Below are 25,563 nucleotides of genomic sequence, written 5' to 3' on the forward strand. Positions count from 1 at the left end.
GTGCCTTGTACCCAGGACTTCTTGCTGGCTAGTTTTCCTTGTGGGGTGCGGAGGACCGAATGTTGTGCTCCGGTGTCGACAAGGAAGTCAACAGGGGTCCCCTCCACTTTAAGAGTTACCCTGGGTTCGGGGAGAGGGTCCGAACCCCGACTCCCCTAATCGCTTAGTTCATCTAGCTCTAGGACTTTTACTGGATCAGTCTTCCTTCCCTTCCCGCCAGCCCTTTTCGGACAATCTCGGGCCCAATGCCCTATCTCCTTGCAGTATGCGCACTGATCTTTCTGCAGCCTCTGCTTCCCCCCCCGCTTGGTGGTTCCTTTACCTTTTCTTGCGTCGTCTGCCAGCTGCTGGAGACGGCGGTCTTGTCCCTTGGGGAAGTCAGCAGTGGTAACTAGTAGTATTCTGGCCAGGTCTCGAGTCTGCTTACTGCTGGCAGCTGCCATGGCGGGAGCCTGCTTGTCCTCAGGAGGCTCCCAGTTATTATATACCTTTTTGGCTACCACCAATAAGTCCTTCAGACTTTTTTCTCCTAGTCTATTTATTTTCTGTAATTTTCTCCTAATGTCTATGGCCGATTGGTTTACAAAGGCCATGATAACAGCTGCCTTGCTTTCCAGAGCCTCTGGATCCATGGGGGTATAGGTACGGAATGCCTCCATGATCCGTTCTAAAAAGGCATCCAGAGATTCATCTTTTCCCTGTTATACATTTCCTACCTTGGCCAAATTGGTTGGCTTTCTAGCAGCCATTTGGAGACCCCCCCCCCATTAGAGTCTGGCAGTAGACCCGGAGCCTCTCCTTACCTTCTGCCGTGTTGAAATCCCACTGGAGCCAAGTTAAGGGGAAGGAGGCATCTATATGAGTCTGGTTGGTGGTGGGATTCCCGTCTGTACCCAGAACTAGTTTTTGGGCCCCATTGAGGATTCTTTCTCTTTCTTCAGTCGTGAACAGGACGTGCAAAAGCTGCTGGCAATCATCCCACGTGGGCTGGTGGGTAAAAAGAACAGAGTCTAATAAATCAATAAGCCCTGCCGGTTTCTTGGAAAACTTAGGATTCTGAGCTTTCCAATTGTAGAGGTCACTAGTGGCAAAAGGCCAATAGTGATGGGGCTGATTCCCCTCCGCGTCTGGGGATCCGGTGGCTCTCGGGGGCAGAATAGTGGAGTCGGCGGCAGAGGCGGATTGCTCCCTCCAAGTCCTTTGTCTGGTAAAGGGAGGGCTTCCCACTGGAGTGTTTCCGCCTCCCGCTCTCGGAACAGCGTCTTCCTCCCCCCGAGGGGGAGGATGGTGTTCTTCCGGCATCCTAGGGGGGTTATACAGGGGAGGAAAAATTAATTCTTCTTCAGTCCCCCCCTGTAGGACAGGGTAGAGGGGTGTTGAAGGCCGGGTAAGACTTTTCTTGTTTTCCTTCTTTGTCCCCTGCAAAGCAAGAATGGGTTTTGGCTCCAGAGGGAGTGGGGCTAGGAAGGGCTTAAGCCAAGAGGGTGGGTCTTCTACAAGGTCCTGCCAAGTGATAATGTAAGGGAGCTGATCAAGATGGCCCGTCTTAGGCCGAGAGATGATACTCCTGATTCAGTGGATGGTAGGGAGGTCGAAGGTCCCCTCTGGTGGCCATCCGACATTGAAAGTTGGCCACTCGCTAGAACAAAAAACCTGCCACCGGCCTTTTCAGACTTCCACACTGAGGTTGTTAGCTCTTCCCCTCACATCCTTAAAGTGATCAATCATAATACTTAGAGGAGTAGTCTGAGTCTGTCCCGTAACGTCCGTCCAGTAAGTCCACAGAACAAAACAGAGAAACACAAAGACAAACAGAGGGCCCCTAGAAAGTCTTCCAACTCCATGGAAGCAAAACTGAAAGCTAGCTTAGACCTTTGAGGGGATTCCACGTCCCTCCAAAACTGATGAGAGGATTCCACGTCCCTCTTAAACCGAAAGCTAGACGAGGGCCTCACGCCGACCGGCAGGAGTGACCCGCCTCGTCTCAGACCTTTGAGGGGATTCCACGTCCCTCCAGAACCGATGAGGGGATTCCACATCCCTCCAAAAGGGAGGATCAGAACATCTTCCGAAACTCCCAGCCCGTGTCCTCCAGTGCGTCCACTTAGACCGCGTTGGGCACTACCAGAATTCCAGAAATGAGCTCACACAGAAAAGACAGAACAAACAGACAGACACTAACCATGGCCAGTCAGGCTCTCCAGATCGGGGGTCCCTCAGGGATCTTGGGGATCCCTGGCCAAGCCCCCAAATGTTATGCCCAGAATTCGTGATCCCCAAAGACCACCAGGGAGCCAAGTCCGATGCAAAAGCAAAGAGCCTTTATTCGAGCTAGCTTGAGCTCAATACCCTACCTGCGCCGACGCAGCGGTGAGATACCGGGGAGAGAGAGCGAGTTTCAAAAGCACAAAGGTTTTATTGGGGTCTAGGGGCAGTTGGTGAGGTAATGGCTGTGGCCTCAGCCCATTCGCTGGGGAAGGGTCGGAGTCCTGTTACACAGATCGCCGGGTGTGTTTTGATTGGGAAGTTTGAAAGGGTGAGTGGGAGGTTACTCAAGGGGAGGAGGCGTGGTCAAGGTGGAGGACACAGAACAAGATGGAGTCGGCCGGCGTAGGTCCGCCCTTTCAGTCTCCGAATAAATAAACATTAATATAAATAAATAAATAAAAATAAACATTGAAAAAATTTTTTAAAAAAATATAAGAATAGCAGCCACCATTTATTGAATATTTATTACGAACCAGCTCCATCTTAAGAAATTTACAGACAATACTTCATTTTTTGGGCTATTTATTTATAATTTAAATTCAAATTAATTATTAATTAAGCAATACAGTGTAGTCTTGGTTTCAGGAGTAGAAACTAGTGATTTCGTCACTTACATATAGCACCCAGTTCTTGTCTCAACAAGTTCCCTCCTTTATGCCCATCACCCATTTAGCCCATCCCCCCCATCTACCTCCCCTCTATCAAACTCCCTTTGTTCTCTGTATTTAAGAGTCTCTTATGGTTTGCCTCTCCTCTTTAAACAAAGGGAGGTGTCAATGTTCATTCTGCCTCTCTTTGCATCCTTCTCCATCTGACCTGACTCTACTCTGGCTTCTAAACCCATTGTCTCTGTGGACATTGGAGTTAGGCAAGTCTCTCGTGCACTGTGTACGCCACTGTCCTTGCGTTACTGCCTTTTCGCAGCACTCAATTCTGCTGACCAGTTGCTCCTTCTTCCAACATCTTCTCCCTGTAACCGTGTGATGCAGCACTCTGGTCTCCCTCCTACTCTCCAGATACCCCTTCCCAGCCCCCTTTCTGGGCCCACCTTCCTCCATCCAGCTATTCATTGCTGAGAACCCTCTCCTCCTTGCTGTACAGTCTCTCCCCAGCCAGTCTTCGCAGGGCCTGCAGCTTCAGCAGCCACTTCTATGAGACAACTCCCAAAGGAGTATCTGCAGTGCAGGCCTCTCCTCCCAACTCTGGATTTACATTTCCCACTGCCTACTTGGCTGCTTCAAAGGCACCTCAGGCTCATTTCATTTGAATTAAATTCATGAGAAGTGTCTATTCATGTTTTCTGCCCATTTCTTCACTGGATTATTTGTTTTTCTGAGAAACTTAACTGATGACCATGGGGGAGGGGAAGGAAAAAAAAAGGTTAGAGAGGGAGGGAGCCAAAACATAACAGACTCTTAAAAACTGAGAACAAACTGAGGGTGGATGGGGGATGGGAGGGAGGGGAGGGTGGGTGATGGGTATTGAGGAGGGCACCTGTTGGGATGAGCACTGGGTGTTGTATGGAAACCAATTTGACAATAAATTTCATATTTAAAAAAAAAGAAAAAGAAAAAGAATTAAACTCATGATTATCCCTCCCTTGCCCCTGAAAAAAGTCTAGGTTTTCTTTTGGCATTTTCTATATGAGTAAACACAACATCAGTCATTCTGCCACACCAGTCAGAGACCCACTGCCCTCTCCCTACCTCCACCCAGTCCCACACCCAGCATCATGGATTTGACCTTCTCAATGGCTCTCACTCTGTCTACCTCTCTCCATCACATAGAGTAAGATACCATAACCTCTTACTTAAAATAATGGAAATAGCCTCCTAACTAAGCTACTCTGGACCCTGCCAATCAGCCTCCCACACTGCAGCCAGAATGACCTCTTCAAAACACAAATCTGACAGTGCCTCCCCCACTGCATGAAACCTTACAACAGCCCACAGCTCTTAGCTTAAAGACCAAACTCTATAACATGCCTCTCATAGCCTCACATGCAATGGTAGTGCATAGTACCCATCCATTTCGGTCCCTAGCACACAATGCTCAATAAATATTTACCAAATAAGTGAACATCCAAAGTTTGTATCTTCTCAGAAAATGTTTGGTAAAATTTTTCTCAGGCAAATGGTGACAGAAAACAAATTAATGAATTCACAGTGATTCATTTTCAGAGACAAAGGTATTCATATGATAACATTTCCAGTGTAATTTTCGTATTAGATGTTTTCATTGAATAAACAGTATCTTCTTAAATAAGGTCTTTTCGAAAGCAATATGGGCAATCTTTCTAATTAACAGAAAGTGATGTGTTGTGTGCGTGTTATATGTCTGGTCATGAGCATGAGCATAAGCATGATGGTATACATGTTATAGATAAAGCTTCCAATGCCAACATTGTAAAACTTCTTTTTGGGGGGGCGCCTGGGTGGCTCAGTTGGTTAAGCGTCCGACTTCGGCTCAGGTCAGGATCTCGCGGTCCATGAGTTCGAGCCCCGCGTCGGGCTCTGTGCTGACAGCTCAGAGCCTGGAGCCTGCTTTGGATTCTGTGTCTCCCTCTCTCTCTGACCCTCCCCCGTTCATGCTCTGTCTCTGTCTCAAAAATAAATAAACATTAAAAAAAAAAATTTTTTTTTAAAAACTTCTTTTTTTGTCAAAAGGTTTGAACCATAACAGATGGAACTTGTGTTAAATCATTCTACAAAAGCATTGTAGACAACACCTTAGGATGTTCTAATATACCAAGAATGTACAGGGAGCTAGGACAATGGCTAGGATGTGCTCAACTTGCACAACCCAAACCAGATGACAAGTATGTCATATCTCTTTTTCCCTGTGCAAGGAAAGCAGCTCTACAGTACACAGTGTGGGAAAGTACTCAACATTTACAACTGTCTAAAATCCTATGGCCAGATTTGCCAGAAAGACCTATCCATGAGATCATATTAATAGAATAGCAGTGTGGGACCAACATAAGAAACATGTGTGGAACCCTTTCTTATTCAAAGCTCAATCCTGAAATTAAGCAATTATCTTCATTCATTTCCACCATCTCTGATCTTTTCCCATTGGTCTCTAGCAGTCATTACTAGGCAAGTCTGGGCCAGTCCTCACTGATAGCTTCCCATAAAGGCACAAAGGTGATCGTGGTTACTGCGCACAACTACTGAACAGATTACCTTTTTATCAAGTGGCTTTAGAATTTTTGTTTCACTGATGATACAATAAATAAGCCAAATTCCACAGACATTGATTCTGAGCATTTTTTTTTCTGTAACTCTATTGATTTAAGCCAAGGATATGCGTATTATCTTATACTGCTATCCTATTCTTTAATTTCATGAAAAGTTCATAACAATTTTCTATTCATTATTGGTTTTGCAGTTTAACAATTCTGTGTATTCTATGACCTATTACTGTCATCTGCCATGAGGCTGCTATCATTTCCTAGAAGTTCTTGAGCTACAGGAGAATCACCTGGGGATCTTGTTAAAAATGTAAGGTCCCTCACCCCACCCCAAAATTATGATTCAGTAGCTTTGGGTGGTACCTTGGGATGTGCATTTTAACAAGCCAGCGAATAATTCTGAAGGTGGTCTTCAGAATACAGTCTGGAAAATATTGTTCTACAGGCTTATAAAATAATAGTTCTGAGGCTTCTTTAGATCAATATTTCAGTGATTGGTAGAGAAGCCTAGAGAGTGTACTATGTTCTGATGGGTATAAAATTATTAAGGAAGGAAGCCATTCAGTTACATGTGAAAATGTCATCAAAGAGCTGCTGTCAAATTGAGTTTTTTTGTCCTATTCTGGACTTCATAGCATCTTGTAGGATGTTTCAAAATCTATGCTGGATTATGCCTCCTCATTCATTCACTACTGATAAGTAAATATGGCACTCTAAAACCCTGGCAGGATATTCACTAGAAACATACCATTTGTTACAATCCTTAGTGATTTCAAAAACCACAGATGCTCAGTTTACTAAATGTGGCTCCTATGCCCTCCTCATTTTAGTGCTTCTACCCCTATTTAAGCATTTCCTCTATAATTATAGTTGGCTTTATTAGAACTAACACAGACACACACACACACACACACACACACACACACACACACACAAATCAGTAAAACCACGGAAGGGAATTCAAGTAAATCTGAGACTCTCCGTGCATACAAAGAAATACCCCACAGACTGTGTAGGAGTTGTAATTCCCAGAAGCAGTAATTTCAAGGGCAAGTTTTTAAAAAGATACTTTTTCTTAGTTCTTATTTAAAAGCTAAGTATTTGAGATGTATATATTTTTTTCTTCCAGAAGATGCCTTCTTTTAAAGGTATTTAACAATCAGGAAAGAATGATTAAGAATTCAAATATCACAAATTAAATTCATGGCAATCTCAGTTATGGGTTATTCCTGCACATCCAATGTTTTCAAGCAAAAGTTACATAAGCCAAAAAGCATACAATATAATGGATTTCTGAGTCTGAATGGCAGTCACTTTGCAATGTGAATAGTAGTTATATGGGGGTTACCAACTACTGTCCTAAGAACAAGCAGGAAGTCTGGAAGAAAAGGGAGCAACCACAGATGATGTAGAAAACACTCCCAATGCAGCCCAATCCCTACTGGATTGGCTTCAAAATGGCAGTCTTGGTGAATAAATGAACTAGTTATACAAAAACAGAAGAGTTTACCTCCCTTTTGGGACTCTTTGAATTGTCTGTCACATCTTAAGTTCAAAGCCTAAAGTCCTTGAACCTTAAAAGTGTTCCCTGTCTCACTCTGAATTCTCTTGTTATTCCTAATGCCTTCATGTGGATTTTACTTCATTCTTGATTTGAGGGAGGGAGGCAGATTTTATCCTGGAGCCATTAGGATATGGTATTTATAAAAAACCATCTGTTCATCATCACAATAAAAGGATGGTGATGATCATTTTATATTGATGATGATATCGTGATCATGATGATAGTAGCTACTATTTATTTATCCCTTACCATGTACCAGACATTTGGTTAAGGTTAACCTTAAAGACACTTTTGTGTGCCTTTATTTATGATAGATGAAATCCACTTGGGAATGGATGGTGAACAGCAAAATACAAGCTGAAATTGAGACCCTTCTCACCACCTTGGCTGAGTGCTCTTGTGCAGTGAACAACCTGCACAGCCATTTGTGGTGGCCCTGTGGCTAAGCATTACAACTCTAGAGGATGAAGCTGAAGTTCAGTGAAGTAGCTTGCACAAGACCAGTCAGTTGTTAAGTAGCAGATTCTGAACTTCGGCTGAGGTCTGGCTCCAAAATCACTGTCCTTACACCATAAACTATAGGCCTATATCAGAGAAACTTTTTGGTATAGCTCTGTATGATCTATTACAGTGGTGAGTAAACATGACATTCAACACGCTATGTTTAAATAAATTATAAATGGCTAATGACATATTCAGAATGGCAACAAACCTTAAAACAAGATGGAGACCTTGAAACACTGACCTCTAGTGCACTTGAGATAAAAGGGATTGTATGACTACAGAAATTATTATTTTTCATTATATTCTATCACAAAGCATCAGATTCCATTTTGCACAATGTCCAAAGATCTTTAGGCTTAATCTTTCCCTGGCTCTCACACCTCATCTCCTGCCCTCAAAGTCCCACCAGGCTTCCATCACATAGAATGAATTAGTTTCTAGTATGCATTGCATGACTCCTATCTAAGCCTTGCCCTTTTGCATATAGCTTTGCCTTTTTGTTTTTTTCAGGATATCTTTTCTTCCTTTACTTTCCTTATTGTTATTTGTTCTTCAGAATTCAGCTCAGACACATTTATTCCAGACGAAGCTTTCCTGCTTCCTCTGCCCCAGTTAGGAGGTACCCCTCCAGTGTGTTCCAGTCTCCACTACCTCTGACTTTCAGTTACAGTTGACCACTAGGGATAAAGGCAGATGATCACAGGGAGGAAGCAGAGTGAGGTAGGGTTATTTGTTCCCACATTCCCCTCTGCTTGGTTGCTGCAGGCTGACCGTCCTGTGCCCAAGGCCACAGCTCATGACAAACAGTGTTCTCCATATAAGTTTCTCTCCAAGTCCTAACTGTTCTCTCCCCTTTCCTCTTCATGCAGAGGGTGTTATGCCTCCCCATGGTTCCTGGCCCCAGAGTACTATGGTGCTTTTCCTACACCTTGCCCACATCTGTGTAAATACCCCCTTTATTAAGTCCTTCAATTACCCAGCTTGAGGTGTCCTCTATTTCCTGCTGAGACTCTTCTTGACATATAACTGATCCCATCTGGGGCCCAGGAGGCCTCATGCCTATGCTGGCTGGACCCACACAGGCTCTAGGCCCCTGCTTAGTTCTTAAGAAAAGCAAAGTCCTTTCTAACAAATATTCAAAAGGACCTTCAATTAAAGTCCAATATGACCTCACCATGACAGTTTGATACCCAATCTCTTTCCTGGATCTTACACCTAGAAAATCTTGAATTGCCTTCACACCCTCAGCCTTCCACATAGGGCTTTCTTCCAAAGCAACAGTTTTATGAATTTGCTCGTGTGTTCATGGATCTTTCCAGATTTTTAGGTTCTTTTCTTTTCATGTGCTTTCCCTTACACACCCTTCTTGTACCTCAGTCCTTTTCTGCCCTCTTCCTAGAATACCCTCTCTCCTTTCCTTAGCCAAGACCCAGCTGCCTGGTCACCTCCTCCCAGCCACAAGTAGAATTTCCTGACTTTGAGTATTGTAGTGCTTGATTTTTACCTCTCCAGTGGCACTGTATAATTTGTAAAATGCTTTACCTCCACCTACAAGATGATAAATTCAAGCTCTCTCTGAGCTGAGCTTTGTAACTCCATCAGATCCAAACACAGTACTTTACAACTTATCTGTGAACAAAAGTATGTATGCAATGGCTGGATAGCTGATAGATAAACATAGTGGTATTCTTTATTGCATTACTCTTTCTGCTGTAGGGCTTCTCAGCTTTAAGGTATCTGTCTGGCATTACTTCACTCTTAATCATCCACTTCATGCTGAGTAAGATTAGCATCTTCAAAATTCATTTTTTATCAACATAAATATCTTCAACTCTTGGTGCACAAAAGAAATACAGTTAATGTATAAACATTTATATTGACCCTCAGAAAGACTTTTGAGTTGATAAACACAATAACAGTTTGGGTTCCAGTTGCACAAGAGAAATCAGTTTAATATTCCATAGCTATTCAGCCACTGACATTTAAAAAAAAGAACAAATCCGGGGTGCCTGGGTGGCTCAGTTTGTTAGGCAACTGACTTTGGCTCGGTTCATGATCTCACAGTTTGGGAGTTCGCGCCCCGTGTCGGGCTCTGTGCTGACAGCTCAGAGGCTGGAACCTACTTCAGATTCTGTCTCCCCCTCTCTCTACCCCTCCCTTGCTCATGCTCTGTGTCTCTCTGTCTCTCAATAATAAATAAACGTTAAAAAAATTTAAAAAAAAAGAAAAAATCCAGGTTGGTAGATAATGTCTTAGCCACATTGTGGTGCTTTAAATGAAATAATGCATTAATTGGCAAGAAAGAAGATGATCCTGTGTGTGTTCCATGCAAACAAGAGAGTTTCAAATACATGATTGTTCTCTCATAGTCATATTCCACATGTTATTTTTCAAATCGAATATAAACACCCTTTGAAAGAGTTCATTCCCTGATTTGATCACGAAGAGACAGTGTTATCATGAGAATTATTGCTTACAAGGACATGATATGGGCAATAGACCTAGTAAAATGACACACGACCTCTGGTGCATATGCCAGACATACTTGCAAAAACAAAAATTAAGATGTGGGATAGTAGCTGCAAAAAATTTTAAGTCTTTTCTTTTTTTTTTTTTTTTTTGCCTTTTGAAACTATTATTAACTTAATCCTACAGCTACAAATAGCCTGGATTTTATGAAATTATCTGAAGCTGACTTTGATGCATAAATTTGGGCCCTAACATGAAGCTTGTTTAAAGTTCTGCTGACATTTCCTTCCTACAACCCTTTCCATGGACTTTTTCCCTGAGGTAGTTTTGGCTGGGCTACAATGAAAAGTCTCTGCTTAGTAGCACTTCTTGATAGTCCTCTATCCTTTTGTGCCCAAGTAAGCCTTTCATTTTGTCTTGAGTCTTTCATGATCGTTATTGTCATATGGTCATTATGTAGGTCTGTGGGTATGATATGCTACCCGCTCCATGTCTCAAACAATTCCTTCAGCTGTTTGCCAAGTGCTTCTTGCAAACTTTTGTCACATAATCTTCAAGTGCAACATTTGAATCTGCCTTGAAGAGAAATACTTGAAGTTAATCCCCTAGGTCAGATCCAGAAGGATTCATGTGCTTGAATATTACCTAAATCAACCATGATTTCAAATCAGGTCAAATATCATGATGATTTCAAATGCTTCTTTGAGTAAACATGGAAGACGGAGACTAGAAAAATGTACTCTTATGAAGGCGTTACATTAAGTCATCTTGCCATTAAAACCATAGTAAGAAAGAAATGTGATTACAAACTATGAGGTAAAGTCTTCAATAAAAGCAGGAGATGGAGGAGAAAGTAGTGCTACTTACCTCATGTCCTCACATAAGTTTCTTAATTTTGAATTGTGATCTCAACATTTTTTTAAAGTAGGTGGGATCGAGCTGATCAGAAAACTGCATTTGAAAGGACTCCAATCTAACTCTTCTGAATTCTTATGCAAAAATCCTTGAACATTATAATTAGGTTAGCAATTTTTCTCTACTGTGAAAGCATAGGAAATGGATGTTTTAATTTAGGAAAGATTTTAATGTAAATTCTGGCCTGGGTTTTTCATTGTTTGTTAGAGTTTGTTTTCTTCTTCTTGGATCTCCCCTTGGACCTTCTGTTCCTTCTGTCAGACAGGCTGCTGCCCCCTTCATGACTCAGCAGCATGCTGTGAGTAAACACTGAATCTTTGGTCCAGGCCCACACTGGGAGGCTCTTCTGACTCTCTAGGACGTACAGAACAGTGAAGACAGAGCATTTGCAGTAACTGCAGAGTGTGGAGGTTGCACAAAGGAAGCAAACACTGTTTGTGGAAAATTTAAATATGCAGAGGTCATTATTGTCTTTAAGAATACTCTAAATCAAATGATCTCTAGCAAAGCAAAACAGAACACTGATATCATTTTCTTGTATCTGTTGTCAATACTGCTTGAGTTCCTGCTTTCCCTATGCTCTGCTGTGCACATTACTAGCCACCATGAAGTTGCTCTAGAGATGGGAGACACTTCTCAACACTGACGTCTCAGAATAAAGGTCCCTTTGAATGTCCAAGCTCTTTCTTAACAACATATGTGCATGTGCACCAATCCTGCTTCATTTTCATCATAGCCCTGTCACTATCTAACAATATATTTGATAATGTTTTCAGTTTTTAATTTGGGGTTGACAATGGAACATCCAATTGAAGAATCATCAGACAGGAAGGAAACATGGCCAAACTAGCCTTAGTAGAATTTTGTTTATGGAAACTATGTATTTCATATATTTCATCATTCTTATCCTGAAAATGCTGTCAAGGTGGACAAATCCTCCTTATCTAAGGTAGTTACTTGACTTTTACTAGAAAACAGAAATGGTAGGATAGGAAGGCTCAGTTTTATTTGCATGGTCAAACAGGCACTGTCTAAATTTCCAAATGAAGGAACACATTTCATTACTTTCAAAGTGCTATGAAAATTGAACATAATATATATATAAGTAAGTATTGTCATAGTCCCCAGAAATCAGATGCTTTCGTATGAATTTGGAGAGTGAATCTTATGTAGTTGGCAAAAGAAATGGAATTCTTTAGTTGAAAATTATAACTTCTGATATTGTAACAAATCTAACTCTATGATGATGTGCAATCATATGCATTCTACTTCACTATAAAATAAACCTTTCCGTTCAACAAATATTAGTAAATTCCCTATATCTGCCAGGCACTGTATTAGATGCCTGGTGATACATGAGTGAACAAAGCAAAGATCTTACCCTCACAGAGCTTTCAGTTTAATGGGAAAGACAGACATGAATCAGATAAACACCATAACTATCTACCAGTAATGCTTGATGTGAAAGAAACATGCCAGATGCTACAGAACATATGGCAGATGAATGCACTCTGGTCTAAGTTTGGGGAAGGTCTCCCAAAAGAAGTGACATTTGAGCTGATACGTGAAATAATTAGTTGTTCAATTGGTACATGCAGAGTGGAAAAGGGAGTGTGTGTGTGCCAGAGAGTGGAAATATCATGTTCAAAAGAGTTGGGCTTGCCTTTGCAATGTTATGTCTTCACCTAACATCTTTGAGGGCACTGCTTTGACTTTTGCTGTTAAATAACTAAATATACTTGGTTTATAAGTTGCATTTCTAAGCAGTTCATGTGAACAGAATATCATGAAACAAAAGAGTTAAGCACAGCGGGCTGGATGTCTGGATATCTGGATCCCCCCTAACCACTGCTAACCAGATGCTCTTTTAGTGAACTATATTCCTTTTGAAAATCTCAGTGAGGTCTTTCAACACTTTCTCATTATCATATCTAAATTGTGCATTCCTTTAGGGACAAAGGGGGAAAGGTTAACCAAATTCATAATTTATTAGCACACTCTCCAAATATGCTTACTGGGTTCAGGTTCATTGTACAATTCTGACTTTTGATCACTTGCCAAATAAATCATGGAAAATAAAAGGCTTGATCATTTTCTTACCTTCAACAGTTGTAAACCAAGATGGCCAGCCTCTCATAGAAGGAAAACTTAAAGAGAAGCAAGTCAGATGGAAGTTCATCAAAAGGTGGAAAACTCGTTATTTTACGCTGGCCGGAAATCAACTTCTGTTTCAAAAAGGAAAGTCTGTAAGTTACCCTCTTGTCTTTTACACTTGCATTTTTAAGGTCCTGTTCTCCACCAAGCAGCTAGGCATTTTGTCTTGAGTTAAAACACCAATAATTTTTCCTTTTCCATTTATAATTTTACAGCATCATTTTACTGCATATGCCCCTTGGACTGTCTATTCTGTTCAGCCCTACACTAGTTGGTTCACTGTCTCTCTTCAATTTATTATGGTAGATCTTTTTTGTTGACTTAAGTTTTAGAAAGATGAACTGCGGAAGAACTACACAGTGAGCTTGACTTGAACAGTGTGCCTTTTGTTTCCTCATAGATCAGCTACATAAATTAATGTCTTATGATATGGACCTTGATTTCATTTATACTAAAGGTTATATTTGGAGGCAGGGACCCAAGGAAGGGGGACAGTAGGCTAGGAGAAAGAAACAAAGGCTGAGTTATTTAAGTCCTTTTTGTAGTCAGCTAAGTTCATATTTTAGGTATTTAGTGTTCAGTTAATGAATAGAATATGACTCTAAAAGAATTAATAAATATTCACGTAATACAACTTTCAACCTGAAACTAGGAGGCTCAGTAAATATCTGTATTCTGAATTTCTAGTGGGAAACTTCTGAAGTAGCATTCTATTCCAATAGACAATGCAAAGTTATCCTCTTCTTTTCAAATCTGTTTTATTTATCGTTAAATTCTACTCATTCAGGATCAGGAAGAAAGAAAGCTTGACCTACTTCTTGGATATTTTGAATTTAGTAATAATAGCTTATCACATGCCATGCTGGATTGCCTTCAAGAATCCTCAGAACAGTCCTTTGAAGTCAGAACTATTGTTACTGCCATGTTATGGATGCTGCATCTGGGGTGCCTTGTCCTCCCTCCTTCCCTCCCTGCCAGAGGGTAGAAGCATGTTCCTTTGGGCTGGGCCAACCCAGCGGCTTCCACAACTGAGAACCCTTACTTGCCTGTGTCTTTCCTGGGAGGGGCAGGCACCAGGTTAATTTCAATGCCAAGATAGCCTTGTGGAATCTGACTTGAGCAGGCAGTGGAGGCACTTTCAGTCTTATCTAGCTACCAGACAAGCCAGGAAGGGCAAGACGCTGGCCTTTGGATTCTTGTCCAGTCCCACTTTTACAGGTATTATTTGAGCCCCAGAATCAGAGTGATGGAGAAAACATGTTCATATGCCCACATGGCCATCCACTCCTGTGCAAAGATGCCCCGAGAACACACATACAACACCCTGCTCACACCTCTGTACCCATTGTGCTCCACTCATGGCCTTTGGGACCCAGGATCTGTCAATTATTACCAGGAGTTGTCTTTGGTCCTGGTCAAAGACATCTGGGAAATACAAAGGAGCTAAAAGCTCTGACAAGTCTTGCAGGAAAGGGCCCACTTAATTTTGTTTAGTGTATCTCAAATTTGTTCTACCATATGGTTCCTTAACATCATGTAACATCAGACCCTGCCTCACTCCCTTCCCCTTGTGAGAGAGACAGAGACAGAGATAGAAAGAGACAGAGAGACAGAGACTCTGACTGGCTTGACCAAGGATAGAGCCAGTAAGGCAGAAAGGGATAAAACTGGAGTCAGACACAGGCCGTGTGACATCAAAGCACGTTGTTAAATGAATGCACCGTCCTGCTTCCCATGAACACTTAAAATACAGAGCCAGTGGCAAACCAAACTGTTTCTGAATTAATTAATGAAAGATTTTAAATTATTTAAAATTATGAGTCAATGAGAACATAGGCACTGTGTCTTTAGAATGCTCATTATAAAATTTATTTGAACTTTTTACTCAATAGCTATATAGTATGGTATATCTGAATTACAACAAATTTTGATCAAATGCTTTTTTAATCAATAAAACTTGAAGTTAACTTTCTGAATGAAAAAAAAATTGGTGATACCTACGCTAAGCTCGTGCTGCTTTCTTCATCTGTGTGTATTGCAAAATGTACAGATGGACCTTTCTGTGGCTGAAGATCTTTTTGAAAGGGAAGTAAATGGTGTGCTCAACTTAGACAGTTATTTATTGGCGGTTTAAAGAAATTTTTTGTTAGCACTGCTCCATATTGAAGTACTTGAAAGTGTTTAAAATGACCATCTGAATTTCCTGTTTTTATTAAAGTAATCAGAATTAGAAGTTAAGATGCAGTGATTTCTTAGATCCCTTGAGACGGAGCAGAGTTAGTGCATAAGAACGTCTTTCCTGAACTCAAATAACCACCTTTATAGTTCTTGATTCAGAGCTTTTTAATAAAGCTTAGTGAATAAGCTATCTTATAGTTGGCTAACTTGTTTGATATCTTTAGAGGGAAATAATGGCTTGACATTTTAGAAATCTGACAGAACGTGTGGCTCAAATATTGGGAAGTGATATAATGTACTCTAAAGACCACAGCAACTTCCCTGTCATCATCAGGGACACAGGAACCTAGCAGTGGTCACCAGTCCAGCCGAAGCTTCTGCCCCATCAAAAAGGACCTTTCTTGTAAATGAGGAAAATGTGCATTTTTAATAAGAATTGAAAGACTATGGTGTTTTTTTTTTACTTTTCCATTCTTAAGGTCTTGATCTCTACCAACCAGCCAGGCAAGGTGCCCTTTGACTTCCTGCCCATTTCTCTTGGGTAATTTTCGCTGTCCCTCTTTAGAGAACTGTGGTAACTTTTTGTTCTCTTGATCAATTCCTCCGTGTATCAATTTCTATACTACAGACTAATTCAAAGAAATATAATCTTATTGCTGTCAGATATTTACTAGAAACCAAAGTAAACTAACAAAGTATTATGTAATACACGTATCTTCAAACTTTAGTCTGTCTATTCCCTAAAAGAATTTTGAAAAATCTGTGTAATACCTTGTAGCATTTTTTTTAGTCAATCATAAGTTTAAAAAGTCACACAAACTGTAATTTCTGTTGAATTATAAATATTATAATTTTCTTTTTTAGGCTTATTTACTTATTTTGAGACAGAGAGCGAGAGTGGGGGAGGGACAGAGAGAGAGGGAGAGAGAGAGAATCCCACTGACAGTGCAGAGCCTGATCCAGGTCTTGAACTCATGAACCATGAGATCATGACCTGAGCCGTCATGAGTTGGACACTTAACCGACTGAGCCACCCAGGCACCCCTAAACATTATCATTTTAAGATAAAAAGATCACACCTCTCCTTTCAATATGACCACTGGGCTAAGATACCATAGCAGTTTGATACCTAACACCGTCCATTAAAAAAATACATGAATTAGTTCATCTTTAATCAAAATGATATCATTTTCTTTGAAATAATATTTTTTCTACTCCCACAGCATTTATCCTGATCACCCAATCATTTTTCACTACAATAAAACTACACGTATAAATTGAAATTTAATTATTTTAATTTTTTATTACTACCAGTCTCTCAATGCTAAGATTTTTAAAATATTTTTTAAATTATATCACTTATGCAAAGTCAAAAGTGTAATACAAAATGTAGTAAATAGTTACTAAACATTAAAGAGTGAAATGCTATTGGAAATGCATCTCTTAATGAAATAGCTGGAGAGTGATTATGTTGCTTTGGTTGAAGGACACTTCCCTGAGATCAATATTTTGAGTTGCTTTTCTTATTTGTTTGATTCTTCTGAGATTTTCCAAGTTGGACAATACACCATGGTAAGTTTGGGATGAGTGAGAAGGGTGCCTTTCCATTGAAGAATGAAAAAAGGGTGACTGCCTAGGGGAGGTGGCAAAGGAGAATTGGCAAGATCCTCAAGAAGAGACGCATGCTCTAGGAGACAGATGAGTTCAGGGATGTTGAAGAAATTGCTGTAAAGAAGTATTTGATCTCTTGAAACCATTCATACTAGCCTGTTGTGATGACCCTCGTGTTGCAGTGATCTTTAAGCCCCTGCTTTGATTCAAGAAAAATGTAAATCATTAAGTATTCTTTCAGTTTAATGTTCATAGACAAATCATGCTTCCAGAGCTCCAGTGTGTTTCAAAAACAGTTTGATCTACATAAACATTAGAACTCTGTTTCTTCAATTAATACCGCTTTCTCAGAGGTAACACGCAGGAAAATTCAATTTCATGCTTCCCCAAGTATCTCAAATGCTGACTTAATAGTACTCTATTGTACTGTTGCATTTTGCCCTATTGATACAGTGTTGGTATCAATAAAAATGACATAAAATCTAAGAAATATGAATTAAACATTTCCCAAAACTCACTGTATAATAATTTCTTACAAATTAGCCATCTTGTCCCAACTTAATATACTGTAACGAAGGGTCAATTGCTCACTCCTTCCATTGGTCTAATGACTCTGTGAGGCCTTAGCATTCAAAGTAACAAAGCATATAACAACTATATGCAGTGAAAGGCTTCTAATCCTCTTGGAAAATTCTCCAGTTGCCAAAGATATTTTCATACTGTGGGAACCAGCTCATGTTCTTTCCTTCCCATATGCATTTCAGAAAGATGATCCTGATGACTCCCCAATAGAACTCAGCAAAGTACAGAGTGTGAAAGTTGTGGCCAGGAAACGCAGGGACCGCTCCCTCCCTCGGGCTTTTGAAATCTTCACAGACAATAAAACCTATGTTTTCAAGGCCAAGGATGAGAAGAATGCAGAAGAGTGGCTCCAGTGCATCAATGTGGCTGTTGCCCAAGCAAAAGAAAGGGAAAGTAGAGAAGTAACCACATATCTGTAGGGATTTGCAAGCCAACCTCACACTGATTGTATACAATGGGCATTGCATTATCACTGCCAATGTCAAGAAAAAAGAGATAAATTAGCCAAGTCACATTGTGTTTTTACTGAATGGAACAGTTTTCCCTAAGAAGCAGAACCCAAAAGTGGCAGGATTTTTATACATTTCGTATTCTAATGGCACCTGCATTAACTCCAGAACATCTGTATGATGCATTCAGGAAAAGGAGCTACAGATGATACATGGAAGAAAGGGGAGAGTCAGGGATCTAGGAACCCCTGTAGATATGCCATTGTAAGTTGTAAGAATACAACTTCACAAGGTACTTGAAATACTTATCCCAAGGAAAGATTAAGCACCTCTGATGAAAACTATAGTCTGTCAAAGTGTTAGAAGAAAAGTAAAGCCCTATGAGGAAAAGTCAAACATATAACTTAATATAGACATACAATTATGTTTATTCTTTCCTAATGCAAATGAGGCTAACACATGGTAAAATTGTTCTCAAGTGAAGACAGTTATGTAATTAAATGTCTGTCTTTCCGAACAACTTATCTGATTATTCTGTTTAGGTTCACATAACATGATCTAAAGTTTAGGTACTTAGATATATCTATTGCCCAAGGCAGTAAGTGTAAGCTACAACAAGCACAGAAAACCATTTTCACCATCTTCAAAGTATGTGCCATTTCCATCAAGTTTTGAGATGTTACAGTTCTATACTTTTCTTCTTTATATTCAGTTGTTTAATATCTCCAAATTACATTTTATGGTTTTTTCCATCACTCATATTAAAAAAAAAAATTAAGCTGTGGCAGGCAGAATTATAGGATGATTCCCAATGGTCTATACCCTGACCCTTCCCCTTGACTTATAACTTGCTTCTAACTAATAGAATATGGCAAAAAGAATAGGATAGTCTCTTCCATGACTATGGTACATTACGTGGCAAAGGTGAAGAAGTTTCTTAATCAACTGACTTTGAGTCAGTCAAAAGGATATGCACAAAAGTGTGCATGATCTAATCACATGAACCCTTTAAAAAAGAGTGAACAAGTCAGAGACTCTCTCTTCCACTGGCTTTGAATAAGCAAACTGCAATGAATTCTACAACTTTAAGGGAATGGATTTTGCCAACAACCAATGAGCTTGGAAGAAGATCCCAGCCCCAGCCAACACCTTGACTGCAGCTTTGCAAAACCCTGAGCAGAGGACCTGGGTAAGCCATGCTTGGACATATGACCCAGGAGAACTTTGAGATAATAAATATATGCTGTTTTAAGTGACCAAGTGTGTGGAAATTTGTTCCATAACTATAGATAATTAATACAAAAGCTAACTTGGAATGCATATAAGAGGACTACAGAAACCTAGAAAAAAATGTAAGTAGTCAATTCCCTTAATTCTACCTTGACTCTACTGATAACTCATGAGGACAGGAAATACATAAGAGGCCAAGTTTGAAAAAGGAAACAATTGAATTTTAACATGTAAAGTTTGAGGGTATTGGGAGTCACAGAAGTTATTACAAATTGAAAACAGTTCTGGGGGGTCAAGATTTTGCCTCATGGGATATATATATGGTCACCAAAGATGTGGAATTTGCTGAAATTACTCAGGAAGAATAAGACAAAAGAACTAATAAGGGCTTCTTTGGGATACCTAACTTTTAAACAAAGGAACACTGGATTGGCTGGTTAGTGTTCAGAGATGTTACAGACCAGGGGAAACAACGTCACAAATGCCAAATAAATAAGGCTTTCAGGAAATGGGAAAGGTTAACAATGTAAAATCCTGAAGAGTAATCACTTAAGATAAAGAATGAGCTTTACAATTAGGAAGCAATTGGCATTATTGGTAGGAATAATTTCATTGGAGTAATGACATAAAAGTCAAATTTCAGTGGGTTAAAGAATCAAAAGGAGATTAGGAGTTTAAAGCAATAATTGGACTCTATTTTCAACAAATTGGGGCTAAGATACAGAAAGTGTTTTGTTGTTTGTTCCAAAGATGAATTAGACTGGGGGGGGGGGGGGGGGCGTGGTTGTTAACATGCAAAAAGAAAGAAGAAAAACAACTCTGCTTGAGCAAAGTTTCCAAAAGTGGTGGGAAAAGGATTAAAATTCATGCCATAGCAATTTATGGAACAGTTAGCAAGCAACAGGTACCATGCTTGGCCTGGAGATAGAAAAATAAAAGACCCAGCTCTTCCCCTCAAGGATTTTGTAGCGTAGTAGAAGAGATAATCACGTAGAACAAAAATTGAAATGCTCAAGTGCCTTGATGGAAGTTTGCACAGGGTCCCGTGGAAATACAGGAGAAGGCACCACTGTAATTGACTCTGAACTCAAAGCCAAAGCATGGGCTCCCTCACTGTTTCCCAGAGCTGTTAGAGAATGAACTTGTCCTAAAGAGCTAAGAGTGTCGAGGGCGGACAAGGAAACAATGGTCAGTAGAGGGAACCACACTGCAAAAGCACAGGAGGGAAAGGGAACATGGTCCATTTGCAAAACCGCAAGTCCTTATTAGGATGGGAACATGGGTGGGGGGCAGGGGGGTTGCTGTTGTGCTGTTGAGGAATGGTACATAATGATGCTGGAGAGACCTATAAGGCCACAGCATAAAGAGCTTGGTTCCATACTAAGGATCTTGAACCTTTCTTAAAAAGGTTTTAAGATTTGCATTTAGAGAAATAATTTTGATAGTGGTATTACAGAATGGATTGTAGAGATATAAAAAGTTGTAGCAGGGAAATCATTTGGGACATTCTTAGAAGTGGTGAGGTGTAGTGGCAGAGGAGACAGAGGGGAATGGAAATGCAAGAAAAATAGTGAATTAGTAAAATGGATTGGATACTGGTGGTCTGGATGGAGCCGGGGTATAGGAATGGGAAGGAGTCTCTCATGACCCCTAGGTGCTTTCTTGAGAAATTTGATGCATGGTGGTAGCATTTACTGAGATAGAAAATTCAGAAGCAACAGTTTAAGAGGTGAGGCAAATGGTAAATTTAATTTTAATGTATATATTTAGAGTATAGATACATGATTGATCTTAGACTAGAGAGACATCTCCTATGAAGTCAGGCAGGAAAAGGTGAGCAGACATACAGTTGTAAATGAGTCTCTAAATATTATGTTGAAATCTACCAGCCATTCTTAAGAGTCAGTTGAGTAACCAAGCTGTTTAATTAATTAGAAAAAAGCTGGTAACAGACAAATGGAATATTAAGTGACACCACACTAGTTATTAATTTAAAGGCCAACAATGTGTTCAAACCTTTTGTAGCAGAGAGATTACGGTAAAACTCAACCTGTTTATGTACTGATTCTGTTTTCACTGAATGCTTATCCTAAGAAAGAAGAGAATGGACCCACCAGCTCAAGTTGAGAGAAATGAACTATTTTTGTTACTTGTTACAGTCCTTGTGATTTCATTAACTGGATGCCTCTAGTTTAGAATACAATTCTCAGAGCCTTTGGATCAAATCTAAAGAGAAATAAATGTATGAAGTATGAATAATGATCTTTCTGGTTTCATTCCATGGTGCTGTAGTCATTCCAAATGCAAACAAATTCTCCCAGGTTTAGAATCACACTGCAATTTCAGAATCATCAGCTTCCCACTGATATTTCTGGCACTTCCACTGCCATTGCCAGCTAGCTCACCACAGAGTGCCCTTTCCCAAGAGGGCTGTAGCTCCTGATCCTGAGCTAAGAAGAAACCACTCTTCTAAACATGTTTAAACCTTTAAAAATGTTGGGATGAATACAATTATAATCATGGTTAGAAATGCAAGTGGTTTTCATTTTCATTCTATTTCGATTCTTTTTCCCTCTCAGATAGCTGTGGAAACAAACGTTTATGGGTGAGACCCTCATCTGGTTATTTCTTGAGAACCTGGAGTTTGGCGAAAATAAATGTTCCATATTTTGCTAACATGACTTTTCTGGAAGATCCTTTGTTGGTGAGGTTGAGAGACATTTATTCGGTGATCTCCAATTCACCTACTTTCTGTAGGCACTTTTGGGCCTATTATTGTAACTTTATTCTCAGGCATAAATAAAAGATTACTGGGTTGAAAAATTACCCTTGGGAAATTTATCTCTCAATTTAAAAGTAAATTTACATTTAAAAATTACTTTTAGGGGGGCGCCTGTGTGGCTCAGTCAGTTAAGCTTCTGACTTCGGCTCAGGTCATGATCTCACGGTCTGTGAGTTAGAGCCCTGCGTCCAGTTCTGTGCTGATAGCTCAGAGCCTGGGGCCTGCTTCAGATTCTGTGTCTCCCTCTCTCTCTGACCCTCCCCCATTCATGCTCTGTCTCTCTCTGTCTCAAAAATAAATAAACATTAAAAAAAATTTTTTTAATTACTTTTAGGAAACGGTTGCAAGATGAGGTAAGGGAATATATAGGTGGAATTCATGGTGCATTGCAGAGAAGTGAATACCATAAATGCTCTAGCCAGGATTTCTAGTCCCCAAAATCTAAGTTTTGAGATGAAAAACTCAAAATGTCATCTTGTTCCAGAATAGCTCCAGTTTATAGGCCTACTGGAGCAACTCTTCCCCAAAGGTGCTTCTGAAGGACAGAGGGGTTGGAAAACCAGGGAGATTTCTACAAAGGCAGTGAAGTCTAGAGAAAGTGGCACAGGCTGTGAGCACAGACACATGAGGATTCAAGTCCTAGCTCTACCAAAACTAAATTACCAGCCTGAGCAAATTACTCATCTCTCATCTCTTGGTTGGGAACCATAATGTCTATGGAACAGAACTGCTATGAAGCTTAAATGTCAAGTAATAGCATCCAGCAGAAAACCATGGGTACTTGATGGCACTCCATTTTTTACACACCACTAAGGGAGGAAAAAAATCCTACAAATGAAATTGTGATGCTATGTCTTAATAACAATATAATCAGTGCTGTTTTACTTCCAAATGTCTTTTATCTATTCTGAGAGATTTAGTAGTTTCTTCTGACTTCAGGTACCTCGAGTGATGTGTGACAGGTAATCCTTTTGTATCTATTTCAGCAACAAAATGAAACCCAGCCTCACCTACATGTTGATCTCTTCCTTTATTGGATAAAACATTTAGTGGCTGCTTTGCAAGTCTCGTGGACCTGTAGTCATTTCTCCAGTGATGGCTCTTCGGTTCCCTGATGCCATATTTCATCCCACCCTTCTATTTCTTTGCCTCTCTATGTACATGATAACTTTTTGTCTCAAAATCAAATGATCTTATTATTTTCAAGAAATGCTAAATAGCAATTAACATGTGTAGTGTCGACCATGCACGTAACTCAATTGAAGTAACAACACAGAGAACTGGGACCAAGTTTGAGTGACACCCAGTCATAGTCATTCCTGGTGGATTACAACTGCAAAACACACTGATTATCAGGCACATCCGAATTTCAGAACTTAAAATATGGGAGAAAAAAATCTAAATAAATGAGCAAAAGTATTAATTTAAGAGTTCTACATGCATTTGTTTCACAGTTATCAAAACTGTATTTAAAAGTTTTTTTGTGAACAGTAAAGCATATTACAAAGGTATTTTTTGTATTTAAAAATGGTTATAATTTGCCCAATACATCCATTCGCAAAGGTATGAGATCAGCCATTTCTGTGAATATTTACCTTCTGTATTACTGGAGATCTCCAGAGAAAATAGAACAAATAGGATATATAGAGAATGATCTATAAGAGGGGATTTATTATAGGAATTGCCTCACATGGTTACAGAGGGCAAGAAGTCCACAATCTGCCATCTGCAAGCTGGAGACCCAGGAAAGACAGTGGTGCCATTCTGTCCAAGTCAAAAGTCCTGGGAACCAGGGAGCCACTGGTTTTGGTCCTGGAGTCTGGAGGCCCAAGAACCAGGAGTTATGATGTCCAAGAGCAGAGGAAGATGTACATCCCAGCTCAAGAAGAGAGAAAGAATCCTCCCTTCCTTTGCCATCTTGTTCCATTCAGGCCCCCAGTGATGCCCACCCAAATCAGGTGAGGCTGGATCTCTTTACTCAGTCTAGTGAATCAAATGCTAATCTCTTCCAGAAATACCCTCAGAGACACACCCAGAAATAATGTTTTTCCAGCTCTCTGGGCATCCCTTAGGCCAGTCAGGTCGACACATAAAGTTAACCATCACACTATCTCTTTTGATGGAAATAAAGATGGTTACACAAGCCATGTTCCTGGTGCCTACCCTCCTGTGTTCTCCTTTATCCATGTTCTTCTTATGGCAGGGAAGCTAATAGGGAATGGGCCAAGGTGGCAGGAGTGAGGGTATGGGGCACTGATATTTCTTTTATTCACTGTCACAAATTGGAGAGCATGGAGGTGAAATTAGGATGGTGTGTAAGGAGGAATTCCAGACCAAGAGGAGGAGCATTTCCAGAAGAGGCCCTCAAGGTCAATGATACCAGAGACAAAAGGAGGGAGGAAAAGCATCTGATGAAGTTGTAAGCTGGGGAACTAGAGAAGAGCAGAGGGAGGCACAAGGCAGAGCAGGTGGAACTGATGAGGGCTTTAGGACCTTTAAAGGAAGACACTAATTCCCAGGGCCGGCTTTTCTTAGGCACTTGCCCAGGTGAGGAGAGCTCTGGTCAATGTCCTATATACCAGATCATGTAAGGCCCTCTAGCTGTGGACTTGGCAAAACAGGCAACCAGCTCCCCCAAAGGCCTTACAGAGTCTGGTCCTGCCACGAGACCCCAGCCTTGCAGGGCACGTTCCATATTGACATTCTTCTCATTCTATACCCCCAACCCAGTACATATTGAACTTGTCTACTTCAAAGAAAAACTTTCTGATGGTATGGGGAGGGGGAGCTGGAAATTCTGAAACCTTATTATGCATTTTTCTGTAAGAATATAATCAGACACATTGTGTTTACACAGTTCCTTATGCCTTTATGGGTAAACCTTTTCAAATTTTGAATCCAATAGAAAGAAAATGCATTTCCTCTGTCTTGCGATCAATGAAATGATTAAGATTCACTTTGGTACTGAGAACTGAGAAGAGTTAAAAGAAGTCAAATAATGTAAAGATATAAAGTACTCAAACAAGTGATAGACTCATTTGTTCATTGGAATAACAGTACTCCACTGGAAACTATGGGTGGAGGGCAGTAAGAGTGAATTCTAATTTTTCCCTTTTGAATTCTTTTTTTGCCTTATTTTATTTTTTGACTACCAGTCCACTCATATCAGTAATGCCCAAGGTACAACACACTTATACACAAAAACAAACACATATTCTTTTATATGGGCTTAATGACAACAAAACAATGGTTTTCACCAGGCATTATAGAAGTCAATGTTATTACTTCATTATCTTAGGTTTCTCTCTCTGTGTTTGTCTATCTAGGCTGGGATTTTGTGTAATCAGAAGTGTTTCATGTAATCAGTGTGTTTCACTGTTTTCTGCACAGAGATTCACTTCTACACACCAGATTTCCTCTGGGAGTATTCTGTTCCCTCTTAATTCTAAACTATTGTAATATGGAGGAAATGGTCTAAATGCCCTGTCTCTTAAAAGAGAAAAACAACGGTCCTGTTTGCCAAACTAGCCCATAAACACAAAAATCAGAATGGAGCTCATCTTTTTAATTTAACCAAAACCACAGTTTGGAAATGTCTATTTTTTAAAAAAAATTAACCATTAAATATAATACTTAGGGTATGTGTGATTTAAGTGCTGATTTG

The 25,563-nt window shown here is 40.1% G+C and overlaps 1 protein-coding gene across 8 annotated transcripts in view; it reads left to right on the plus strand.

Moving 5' to 3' along the window:
• The window catches only part of VEPH1 (ventricular zone expressed PH domain containing 1), a 252,221-nt gene extending 227,295 nt beyond the window's left edge, over nt 1-24,926 (plus strand). For 5 of the 8 annotated variants that reach the window (XM_027061541.2, XM_053221272.1, XM_053221273.1 and 2 more), the window contains 2 exons: nt 13,023-13,159; nt 17,621-22,870. In XM_027061541.2, the coding sequence (XP_026917342.1) occupies nt 13,023-13,159; nt 17,621-17,857 (374 nt within the window). In that variant the 3' untranslated portion in view covers nt 17,858-22,870. The other 3 variants (XM_027061543.2, XM_053221274.1, XM_027061542.2) reach the window with 3 other exon arrangements.
• Nucleotides 24,927-25,563: the final 637 nt, after the last annotated feature.

The sequence above is a fragment of the Acinonyx jubatus genome, chromosome C2 (genome assembly GCF_027475565.1).
Source record: "Acinonyx jubatus isolate Ajub_Pintada_27869175 chromosome C2, VMU_Ajub_asm_v1.0, whole genome shotgun sequence".
Taxonomy (NCBI): Eukaryota; Metazoa; Chordata; class Mammalia; order Carnivora; family Felidae; genus Acinonyx; species Acinonyx jubatus.